The sequence below is a fragment of the Zea mays genome, chromosome 5 (assembly GCF_902167145.1).
Source record: "Zea mays cultivar B73 chromosome 5, Zm-B73-REFERENCE-NAM-5.0, whole genome shotgun sequence".
Classification (NCBI taxonomy): Eukaryota; Viridiplantae; Streptophyta; class Magnoliopsida; order Poales; family Poaceae; genus Zea; species Zea mays.
This window is the reverse complement of record NC_050100.1, coordinates 1,216,876-1,228,703: the sequence shown is the minus strand read 5'-3', so window position 1 is coordinate 1,228,703 and position 11,828 is coordinate 1,216,876. Positions and strand designations below refer to the sequence as shown.

Below are 11,828 nucleotides of genomic sequence, written 5' to 3'. Positions count from 1 at the left end.
CAAGGTGCTGGCTTGCCTCCTCCCTGTGTCCATTCTCTGATGATGCGTGCGTACAAAAAACAAATTTCAGCAGCAAACCATTGCGAATTCAAGCGAGTACGAACACAAAACAGGATGGATAAGTAGAAAATTACTGAAAAACAATCGATGTGGTTCAACTTAGGAATTACATTGTTGTTACAAGTGATGTGACATAGGAAGTCCCAGAGCAACAATCCTCTCGAGTAGCGTGCAGTACAAATGTACAATACATACCAGGCCACTTCTACATGTGGGCCACCAGGTCCTTTCTAAAATAAACTGGTATCCTAGTCCTAATGTAAACAGACAATGCTACTATGTTCAACTGGGAAATGCAACAATCACTGTCCTCAGATCAAGAGGAGGCAAGTGGGATTGGTCTCACGGCACCCTGTATGCGGCGGAACGCAGTCTTGATCCGTTCCTTCAGTGTAGCATTCTCACATTCCACATAGCCACTCCTCCCGTCCAAGTGTGCCACATTTCCATCCACAGATATGACAAGTCTCCCTTCCTCCACAACTTTAACATCACCGAAAAGTGAAGCCATAAGAGCATACACCACCTTTTGAGCCGTCTCCTCTTTGGTCTTCACTGCTCCTTCCACCGGAACAACTTTGGGACCTTCACGACCGACGTTCAAGATCATAGCCACCACAGAATCAGACACCATATCGCTGATGGGGTCGGACAGCCACTGCAGCGTGACATAGCTTTCTGAGTCCAGGCGAACCGTCACTCTTCCGTGCACGATCAGCGCTGGAACATCGGATTCTTCCGCCGCTGGCTCCACGCTCTCGTATATCTGCTCCAGTCTGTACCTTATGACTTCAAAGGAACCACAGTAAGGTACCGCGATGCGCTGCATGATGTTAGCTGTAGATAACTGCGTGAACACACGGAGATCTTCAGGAGCCATGATCTGGTATGTGAATCCCTTCTTCACGAGTAGGCCACCGGAAGACTCTCCAGCTTCTGGTACCTTTTCTGCCAGCCTGCCGATAGTCTTGGCCATTTTCTCACAGGTGAAATACATCTCCACTGACTGGCAGTTCTTGGGAGACACGATTTTCGTATTTGTGCCATCGAACTGAGTAATAAGTTTCTGCTTAAGCCTCGACATTTCATTCGCTTCTCCATGCACGAGAATAATATTTGGAGGCCGAAGTTCGTCCAGAAAGTTGCTTGTCTGAGGGAAATCAGCATGAGCTGAAAACGAGATATAGTGGACCGACATATGAAGAGGAGCAGTGAGGCCATTAGCTAGCGCCACTTCTCTTGGCTCGTTGATAATGGTCTTCGCAAGGGTCCCCTCCACAACGTAACCTGGAATAACACATGCATTCCTCTTATCTGTGCACCACTTATCAAAAAGCTGCCTGGAGAGACCACTCTGGAGGCCACTTGGACTAGCCATCACCACTGATGGACCCACATCGTGGAAGTTATCGATGCTATTCAAGGACTCGATGTGCTTGAAATGGAACGGGTTGGATTGCGCAAACTGGTTCCTTATCCTTTCATTCATGGAGTTTATGTATGTCTGGTAGACAGCCATGCACCTCTTGGCAAGAGGGGACGCATAATAGATAGGAATCTTATGGAGCTCTGGGTGTTTGGACCAATACTCATCGAGGATAAGTAACAGTTCTTGTGCTCTGCCCAGAGCAAATGCCGGGATAAGAACACGGCCCCCCTGTGAAACGGTATTGTGAATGACCTCAGTAAAGCGCTTCTCACGTACAATCCGGGGCTGATGTTGCTGTACGCCGTAAGTGGACTCGATAATGCAAATGTCTGGGGAGAACTGTGGGAGCTCAGCAGCTCGTAGGTGACGGTCTTCTTCACGGGAGTAGTCACCAGTGTAAAGAATGCGCACGCCAGCAATATCCACCATGAACATAGCGGCACCAAGTACATGGCCAGCAGTGTAGCACCAGAAGCGTATCCCATTAACTTCCAACGTCTGGTGGAAATCTATAACCTGCACAAGACAACTTTCAGATTAATAAAAATGTGCATTCCCTGAAAAAAATAGTCTCTTTCAAACAAGATGAGCAGAATTCTGCATTTTCTTTAAAGTAGAAAACACACATGATGCTTAGGGGAGGAAATTAGCAGCTATTTTCACTAAGCAGCACATCATAAGCAGTACATGTTATTCATGGCTACATTTAAAAGGGGTAAGACAAATGGAATATCATTTCACTATGGAAAATCAAATATATGCTAGACATATAGGCAATATCTTCATCATCTTAAAACCCACTAGACACAACAGCTCCCCTGCCTAATAGATCTGTCCTAAATAAGAAGGATGTCCTACATCCGTTCCAAATTGGTACAGTAATAACTAATAAGGATGTAATGTACCTCGATTTTCTCCATGGATCGAGCAATATCACTCTCATCAAACAGCATATCCTCCACGGACACCTTGCTGACTTTGACATAATCCGAGAGCAGCAGCTTGTAAATAGCCTTTGTGGCGTGAGTCATAAACACACGGCCCTTAAACGTAGTCTGCAGAAATTACCGGCAAATTACAGCACCGCAACAACTATCACACAAGCAGCACCGATAGCACAAATGCGCAGGCATTACCTTCTCCAGGAAGTACGGCAGCGATGCGGCGTGGTCCAAGTGAAAGCTGTGATTTTTTTGATTCCGCGAATTAGGGCATGTGAAAGGCAGGCGGAGGGTCGGTTCGAAAGAGTAAGGATGTTACTGGGTGATGAGGAGGACGTCTATGGCGGACGGATCGATCTCGTCGAAGTAGGGCAGCGCCGCCATGCCGGTGTACGCCGGGTGGATGCCGCAGTCGAACTAGCGGCATCACAGAGAGAGGAGCATTCGTCAGCTGCAGTAGTGGCGAATCGGAGAAGGGGAGGGGATGATGAATGAGGAATAAGGCGCTTACGAGGACAGTACGCCCCTTGAAGGTCATGTGGACGCACGAACGGCCGACTTCGCTGCCGGCGCCCAGCGGCGTGATGACCATCTGGTCTCCCTCCCGTCCGCTGGAGGCCGGGCGCTTCCCAGCCGGTGGCGCGCCGCTCGGCGCCGCGGCGGAGGCCGCCATGGAATTCCCTCTTCCTGAATCGGCGAAGGGGTTTGGGTTTTATCCGTGGTGCGATGGCCCGGCGGCCGGCGGGCTCGGATACCAGACCGGGTCAGGAATTCAGGATTCTAGGCTCCAGCAGACAAACGTGAATGCTAACCGAAAAACATATTTACATAAATTTCGCCGATTCAAACGACGCTAGGTAGAATTCCACGGCTGATTAGACAAAATTTATAGTCCACCATCTTTTATCTGGATATTTTTCTTTTTGAAAAAACAGATTATTAACATAATGATCCTCAAGGGAGCGGTTGCATCCATTCCACGGTCATTTCCCTCAGTGCCACTACAACTGCAGCCTACTGGTTGATGAATCGTGAGCCCGCACATTCACAAGTTCCGGAGGTGTTTGCTTCAAATTAAAGCGGGTTGTGGTTGTTTATACTACTGCAGATACAATTTATAAAGATAAAAATACTGTAAAATAAAATCGATATAGATTAAAACCAAACGAATAGACAGACCAATGACCAGACCAATGACGCCCAGCTTCAAGTCTGAGGGGAACTTGAACTTTGTTGATGCTGAACACTTGTCGAATAAGCCTATTGGCCAGGCTAACACCCTGGAAAGCTCTCTTATTGGCATATTTGTTTCAACTTTTTTCGAACCGAACCTTTTTGATAATCTGGTTGTACAGATAATAAGTACCGTGTGGATTACGTGCAAGAAAAGATGATGTCAATGGGCTTTAGGATTTAGAAAGTGACAGATTTATCAATTCTATGTTCACGTTGATTTTGGACAGTTTTTATAAAAGCGATTCTCACAAAACAAACTGAAAAAACTAGACATTTGTCAGTCCGCAACAGCTTCTAGCGGCCAGAAGCTGGAAATAAACCGAAACAAACATGTCTGCGTTCAAGAACTTGTGATCACAAGTCGTTCCACCTGCCCATGCCTGCAGTTTCAGTCTGAAAACATCTCTTCATGCTGATACTTTCCTGAAGATGTTATCATCCATGATGATCAGGAGGCCAGCACTCTTCAACTCCCATCCCTGGCGTTCTGCCTAGTGCCCACTTCAGTTACACTAGGGTGTGGCTGTGCTTATCTACCACTAGTCCACTACAAGACATGCCTTAGGACAAACACAGCTCAAAATCTCTTTACTTGATTAGTTCACGAACAGAATCCTTGTTGCAAATCAACGACAATGTCAATACCATTGCCACCATTCAAGCTCCAGTCAGAATCACATCGTTACAGACAACAAGCTGAATGTGGAAATGTTCAAACCACGTGGACAGCAGCAAAATTCCACATCGGTCAATTACGCTCCTATTCGGACACCAAATCCCCCAGCTTCTTTCTGAACTTCGGAACTGTGCCTGCTTTAATTGCCATCACTAAGCCCATCTCCTTGTAATTCTTCATCTGCATCAAGAGCCACAAGGTTCAGTTTAGGCAACAAACAGGTAACTTGAAACATTCAGCCACGGTACCAATGGCAGATTATTCTGGAGTCAGATTACATATATGTAGTTATCAGGAAGGGGGCTATAACAATAGTATTTTCTCCAGTTTTTTAAGGGCGTTTATATGAGTGATGTCATGCAATCCAAATAGAACCAGTCCGCATCACATGTTTCAGTATCACAAAGCAACAAATGACAGAATGCAACTGACCTCCTGCTGAGCTGACTCTTCAGAACGTATTGGAAAAGTGAAAGACCATGAGCTAAGCTGAAGAAGAAAGAATTTGTTAGCACCAATAAAAGAAATACAAACAACGAATACATGAATAGCATGCTTCAATACCTCGTGAAAAATTTCATCCTCAAACTTTGGATAGATAATAGGTTCGTCATCATCTTTGTTCGCCTTTGATTTATGTTTTGGAGGGGTCTTCCTCTGCACGCAGCAATCAACGAGTAATGACCAAAGCAATCCACAAAAAATGAATACTCATTCACATACAAGGGGACACACACATTGAAATATTATTAATCGCAAATGCAGAGAGGCTGCTTCAAACCGACCTGGTAACTCAATGAGATAACTCTCACCAGTGCACCTGGGTTGCCCTTCTAATAGCAATAGAAAGGGGAACAGAATATGTTTCTCACCTCAAGCATTCTGACGATTAACAGGTAGTGCTTGAACCGGAAGGAGTCCTGGAGTTCTTGTGTTGGCTTAACCCATGCAGACGCAGTTGCAAGTTCATTATCCAAGTAAAAATATACAGAAAATAATGTGCTTCAGAACATAAAATCACCTCATCTTCTGTTGCCCAGGAAACCTCGTCAAAGAGCGCGTCATACAGCTTAGGCACGAGTTCATAAGGGAAATTCACAAAGCGGCGACACACCAGCAGGCCCACGCTCGACGCTTTCTCTTCAAGCAGAGATCTGAGCTGCTTCTTAGTACCTTTGTCGGGACAGACATCAAGCAGATACTCCTTAAGATCCTTAATGCATTTTTGCTCCTGCAAATCAACAGCAACAAAGAGAGGTAGCATGAGCATCCACAGATCAAAATCGAACAGCTTGTTTCTAAATGGAGAGCGTGGATGTGCGAATCATACGGCGTGTTGTCCCAAATTGAGCACGCTAATGAGACCAAACAGATCATCGTCGTCATTGTTAGTACTAGAATTGGCCTTCTGAACACCGTTCCCTTCCCCTTCCTCCTCCTCGTCATCGGCCAACTTGACAACCGTGCCTACAGTGGTCTGCGCGAGGATGAGATCAGCGAAGCCGGTGAGGTCCCAGGGCTTAGAGTCGAGGTACGTCTTGAGCAGCAGCCTGGCGCCATGGAAGTCGCTCGGCTTGGGGTCGAAGAAGGCGAAGTCCGCTTGCACCGTCTCGAGCTGCAAGTACCAGGCCTCGCATCCAATTTAGGAGATGGAGGGAGGGCAAAGAATTCCTGGTGAGAGAAAAGCTACAAGTTCCAGGTAGGCGGTCACCTCCTCCGAGGACTCCTCCCCGTCATCGCTGTCGCTGCCGCTGGTGCTGAAGCTCTCCTCTTCGCTTCCGCTGCTGCCGCGGTCCTCCACCTCGTCGCTGGAGGGCTCGGCTCGCTTCACGCGCTTGGACGGCGGCCGCGGCATGTCGTCTGGCAAGCAAGCGAGGCGTGCATTGAGTGGCGTGATTCGAGCAATGGGCTAGTAGGGGTAACTCGGTCCGGGACGAGCGGAGGCGTACCTTGGCGAGGGGTTTCGGCGGCGGTGGAAGCGTCGGGGAGAGGACGCGATTTTGGACAGCTTGACGTGGCGGCGGAGAAGATGAGGGAGCGAGCGAATGGGGAGAAACCGGCGAACGGGGCCGGACGCTTTCGGCCGCCGGGCATTGCTCTGTGGTGTCTGGGCAGGCGGCGGAAAGAGGACGGGAACGGGTAGCGGCGTCAGCTGTGTCTTGGTATGGACCGATCGATGTGGTGGGGTCGAGTAGAATGGGCTTTGGAGCGGACTGGTCTGGGCCTCAGTCGGGCTCTGTGGGCTGCTCGGATGTGTGAAAAGCCGGGAGAGATATGGATGGGCTTTGGAGTGATATGGCTTTCTGTAATAACTAGGTGAGTACCCGTGCGTTGCAACGGGAACATATAATAATATAATAACTTATATACAAAATGTGTATATAATGTCGAACGCGCACGACATGTCGAGTACCGATGACTCTTGGCTGGACTGTCAAACGAAGTGCACCCCGGGCTCATCAGCGAGGTAGTACACCTAGCCGTTGCACCACAAGATGTGCTACTCCTCTACATAAATCTTGTTCGAGGACACTCACACAACGTCATCAACGACTGTCATCTCAGCGCACAAGAATTCATGGCCGGTCAGTAGTGACTTACGTGGGAGGTTGAGCTTCAGGTGGATGATGAGCTGGACGGTGTGACGACGTCGTTGTCGGATGCGGTGTCCAAAATAACCCGAGAGTCACCGGCGTTGGCGACGACCATGAGGTCCCTCTATTTGAAGATGGACACCGCGGTGCAGCCGCTCTGGACCGCGTCCAAGCGGTGACTGCGCCGGAGCTTGCCGAACACAGCGACGCATGCGGCCACGTAGTACTGCTCCAGAGGTCGAACTGGCAGTCACCAATAGGGATGGCAATGGGTCGGGTTCGGATCGGGTAGAGTAAATACCCGCCCGCGATCATACCCGCGGGGATTATCCATATCCGCCCATGACTATACCCACGGGTAAAATTTTGTACCCATGCCCGTACCCATCGGGTATCGGGCGGATATCGGGTATCCGTCGGGTATAGCAGCTTGGTGCATTCTCTCTAAATGAAGTCTAGTGCTGTTCTGAGCGTCGCACATCGCCATGATCACCGGACGCACATAATATTGTTGCATAGTGCAGTCGTGTAGATGTAGCCGTGGACATGTGTTGCTAATGTTTTTTTGTTAATAAACTTCCAACTCATCAAAATCGGAGAGTAGCTAGCATAGTCGTCTGGTGTATTAACACTCTCTTAGCTCAAGTACTTGTATTAGATAGCACTAGTACTACGTACTGGCACTTTATCAAACGTACTGGCACTAGTACTAGAACCAGATCAGAAGCATCGGCATGCAGGGAGGGATGGCAGTATGATGAGCTGTCGAGGGTGGCGGCTAGCTAGCGTACTGGTAGGTTGAAAATCTAAAATCACTATTTTCGGATATCCGTCGGGTACCCGCGGGTAAAAAATCAAATCCGTACCCGACCCGTAATAAAATCGGGTCGGGTACGGGTAAGACCCACGGGTCAAATTTCGTGCCCGAACCCGTACCTGACGGGTCGGATATCCGAACCCGCGGGTAAAATTGCCATCCCTAGTCACCAAACTTCTTCTCGTCATCGATGAGCGACGCCAACGCGAGCGCCTCCTGCCAGTGGTGTTTGTTTGGGGTTTCCAAGTAAGAAACATGGATTCATCTTTGGCGTTGGTTTATGAAAATGACTCACAAGTCAGATCCATGGAAAAAATATTACGGAGAATAAATGTCACACATATAAAAAAAATTTAAGTTGAAAGCATTATTCAAACAAAAGAAATTGCATGCAAGGCTGCTTTTTAAATACTACTCTTTTCATCCAAAAATATAATTCAGAAATCTCGTTGATAATTATCTACTACTACATATTGTGCAAAGGTAGCAGGTGGGCTTTGGGAGAGATGTAGTAGATATTTTTACTGTAACAGATATTGACATAAACACACATGTGGTGTAGTGGTAGCTATGAGCACATTTGTTTGAGAGGTTGCAGGTTCGAATCCCATTGGACCACATTTTGTGTTTTTTTAATTTAATTTAATTTTAGCTAGACGTGAGATGCACGTGGGAATGAGAATGGGATTTGCGGGGAGGGGGTAATGAGAAAGACAGTGCGGGGAGAGGGTAATGGGAATGGTAGAACACTGACAGAACACGGAATGACAGCCGGGAATGGGCTTTACGGGAAGGGAAGAATGAGAAAGACAGTGCGGGGAGGGGGGAATGAGAATGACAGAACACGGAATGACAGCCTACCCCTTACCGCCTTAATAAGTAGTAGAGATACTTATAAATATAGGTTTTTCTAAAATAGTAATTTAACTTTTATTCACTTTAATTTTGTTTTTTATTCTCTACACACTCAGAGAGAGTTTGGTATAGCTCTAGGTTATATCTACAACTTAAATAGTTTTAAAATTTTTTTAATCTAAATAATAAGTAAGATGACTTATTTAAATATTTTCTAAAGGTACCTTGTAATCTGCTCCATCAACTCCACCAAATTTTCTGGAGATGGATTTTTTGTTGTCTCCATGCTATTATGCAATATGTCCATAATTTATCGGTCCATTATCTCCTTGGTATTATAATGCTTTTATGATTTATGAGTCCACTTGTGTCTATGATTTATTGGTCTGATGATAAAATTCCAAAGCCTACTGATAATCTAAGTTATTAAAACCTGACCCAGATTGAGCGCCTCCCCGCACTCCACGGAGCTTCAGCCAGCGCCCATGCGACCCGTGGCGATGTGCCGGACCTGAATGTCTTCTTTGATTCAGCATAGTCGTCGAGTGGCTGCGTTCGCTGGCGCTCACGCCCCCACGCGTGCTAGGGCAGTGCTGGAGGCGCACTACTCCGACTTGCTGGCCGCCTTCGACAACCCGCTGGACCACCTGCCGCTCTTCCCCTACTTCACCAACTACCTCCTGCTAGGGATGGCAATTTTACCCGCGGGTTCGGATATCCGTCGGATATCCGACCCGTCAGGTACGGGTTCGGGCACGAAATTTGACCCGTGGGTCTTACCCGTACCCGACCCGATTTTATTACGGGTCGGGTACGGATTTGATTTTTTACCCGCGGGTACCCGACGGATATCCGAAAATAGTGATTTTAGATTTTCAACCTACCAGTACGCTAGCTAGCCGCCACCCTCGACAGCTCATCATACTGCCATCCCTCCCTGCATGCCGATGCTTCTGATCTGGTTCTAGTACTAGTGCCAGTACGTTTGATAAAGTGCCAGTACGTAGTACTAGTGCTATCTAATACAAGTACTTGAGCTAAGAGAGTGTTAATACACCAGACGACTATGCTAGCTACTCTCCGATTTTGATGAGTTGGAAGTTTATTAACAAAAAAACATTAGCAACACATGTCCACGGCTACATCTACACGACTGCACTATGCAACAATATTATGTGCGTCCGGTGATCATGGCGATGTGCGACGCTCAGAACAGCACTAGACTTCATTTAGAGAGAATGCACCAAGCTGCTATACCCGACGGATACCCGATATCCGCCCGATACCCGATGGGTACGGGCATGGGTACAAAATTTTACCCGTGGGTATAGTCATGGGCGGATATGGATAATCCCCGCGGGTATGATCGCGGGCGGGTATTTACTCTACCCGATCCGAACCCGACCCATTGCCATCCCTACCTCCTGCTGAGCCAGCTCGAGCACGGCGTGCTGGTGCGCCACGTCCCGGGCCCGCCCCCCTCCCGCGTCGCCTTCGTCGGCTCCAGCCCGCTCCCGCACAACTCCCTCGTGATCGCCTCACGCTACCTCCCTACCGCCGCCTTCGACAACTACATCTGCGGGGACGCCAACGACCATGTGCGCCGACGCCGCGCTCGCCGCGCGCATGGCGTTTCGCACCTCCGACGTCGCCCACGTCACCCGGGAACTGGCCGCCTACGACGTCGTCTTCCTAGCGGCGCTCGTGGGCATGGCTGCCGAGGAGAAGGCGCGCGTCGTCGAGCACCTCGGAAGGCACATGGTGCCCGACGCCGCGCTGGTGGTGCGGAGCGCGCATGACGCGCGTGGCTTCCTGTACCCCGTGGTTGACCCCGAGAAGATCCGCCGCGGCGACTTCGACGTGCTCGCCGTGCACAGTAGAGCTCTCGGTCGGACCCAATCCTTCCAAGCTAACCCTCCCACGTTCCTCTCCCTTCCAAGCTAACCCTCCCACGTCGCCCCTTCCGTCGCTCCGCCCACCGGAGCCGCCACCGAACCTAGAGTGCGCCTTCCCTGGCCGATGTCTCCCACGCGCCTGCTCGGCTACGCCGGAGTGCGTCGATCCTGGTCGCTCCGGGAAGGAGCTACACGTGGCGCAGGTTTACTCTGTGCTACCCGCCAAGATGCAGCGCCGCCGCCTCACGCGCGCCAAGGTCGTCGCGCTCATGGTCATGGCCAGCTCGGCGCTCGTCAATGTTGTCACGGTCGCCCACCATCCTCACCCTTCCGCCGTCGCGGGTGCTGCTCGTGTTCTGGCCCCGAGGAGGTGTACGCGACAATATTATTTTCCTTGTTATTTTATGTATCCTCTACATTCACTTCCTATTTGTTGCTTAATGATTAAGCGCTTGAATTTGGTGCATGACCACGCTTTCTGGTTATTTTGATGGTTAACCACTTCAATTTAATTTCTGATGAGTAATTTCATTAGTATGATCATACTGACTTGCAGAGCAGACCTTCAAATGAATGCCTTTTTTCTCTGTTTACAAGTTTTCATGTTTGAGTCAGATTCAGCTTGGGATAAAAAGGATTTGGTCTCACCCACTTGAGATAGTATGAACTATTATGGTGGCGTGGACTATGGATCTTAACTGGTAATTTACATATCCGTACTGGCTGCTTGACCCTATATTGAGATGTTCACCACCTGACTACAGAATAGTTAAGCCAACAAGATCATTCGTGATGGCAATTTGTTCTCATGCTTGTTCTCATGCTCTAATTAAATTAACTTCTTTACCATTGTATCTCCTTTGTGTGGTAAAAATAGTTTCTAAAAGCTAAGTAGCATAGCCTTTTTAAGGAACATATTATTTTTGTAAGAAATTTTCTATCCTAGGTCCTACCTCGCTATTTTATATGTTCTCAACGCACACCTTACCAACTCCAGTACTACCATGTCAGTCACATTTTTATGTAGGTACCATGCTTGATAAAGAATGGAACTGGCAAAGCTTTTGGATCGTGTGCCAATACATGTGAAAGAAAGCTTGGAAGAACCGAGTGCAAAGATCAATGGTCTGCTGCGAGCGTATATTTCTAGGTTGAAACTAGAAGGCCTTTCTCTTAATTCTGATATGGTCCACATTAGACACGTAGCTTGCTTCTACAGCCACTATTAACTATTTCTATTCAGAATGCTCAATGCTAACGGTCTGCTATTTTTTCCTCTCTACATGTAATTAAGTTCTCGGTGTTCCTGCTTGGCCCTTCTCAGC

At 48.2% G+C, this 11,828-nt stretch overlaps 2 protein-coding genes and 1 pseudogene across 2 annotated transcripts; 1 reads left to right on the top strand and 2 right to left on the bottom strand.

Moving 5' to 3' along the window:
- Nucleotides 1-101: 101 nt before the first annotated feature.
- On the bottom strand, nt 102-3,153 carry LOC100285156 (cleavage and polyadenylation specificity factor, 73 kDa subunit). Its single transcript, NM_001158050.2, has 5 exons — nt 2,942-3,153; nt 2,750-2,847; nt 2,626-2,671; nt 2,395-2,544; nt 102-2,005 (listed from the first exon to the last, which is right to left on the bottom strand). The coding sequence occupies exons 1-5, from the start codon at nt 3,101-3,103 to the stop codon at nt 377-379; spliced, it is 2,085 nt and encodes a 694-aa protein (NP_001151522.1). The 5' UTR covers nt 3,104-3,153; the 3' UTR covers nt 102-376.
- Nucleotides 3,154-3,846: 693 nt separating this feature from the next.
- Nucleotides 3,847-6,473, bottom strand: LOC100277804 (uncharacterized). Its single transcript, NM_001151282.2, has 8 exons — nt 6,292-6,473; nt 6,054-6,202; nt 5,673-5,957; nt 5,364-5,573; nt 5,215-5,280; nt 4,907-4,999; nt 4,775-4,831; nt 3,847-4,522 (listed from the first exon to the last, which is right to left on the bottom strand). Exons 1-8 carry the CDS (start codon nt 6,434-6,436, stop codon nt 4,427-4,429), a joined length of 1,101 nt encoding a protein of 366 aa, NP_001144754.2. The 5' UTR covers nt 6,437-6,473; the 3' UTR covers nt 3,847-4,426.
- A 2,650-nt stretch (nt 6,474-9,123) lies between these two features.
- Nucleotides 9,124-10,552, top strand: LOC103627940 (nicotianamine synthase 9-like; annotated as a pseudogene).
- The last annotated feature ends 1,276 nt before the right edge of the window (nt 10,553-11,828 follow it).

Bases quoted from the DNA above. Each gene is read 5' to 3' on its own strand.
- LOC100285156 (NM_001158050.2), bottom strand. From the start codon at position 3,103: ATGGCGGCCTCCGCCGCGGCGCCGAGCGGCGCGCCACCGGCTGGGAAG. The intron at 2,545-2,625 runs GTAATGCCTGCG...TAATTTCTGCAG, and splicing joins TGCCGTACTTCCTGGAGAAG to ACTACGTTTAAGGGCCGTGT. The intron at 2,006-2,394 runs GTACATTACATC...TGTCTTGTGCAG, and splicing joins GATCCATGGAGAAAATCGAG to GTTATAGATTTCCACCAGAC.
- LOC100277804 (NM_001151282.2), bottom strand. From the start codon at position 6,436: ATGCCCGGCGGCCGAAAGCGTCCGGCCCCGTTCGCCGGTTTCTCCCCA. The intron at 6,203-6,291 runs GTACGCCTCCGC...CTTGCTTGCCAG, and splicing joins CGCCGAAACCCCTCGCCAAG to ACGACATGCCGCGGCCGCCG. The intron at 5,958-6,053 runs GTGACCGCCTAC...TGGTACTTGCAG, and splicing joins GGGAGGAGTCCTCGGAGGAG to CTCGAGACGGTGCAAGCGGA.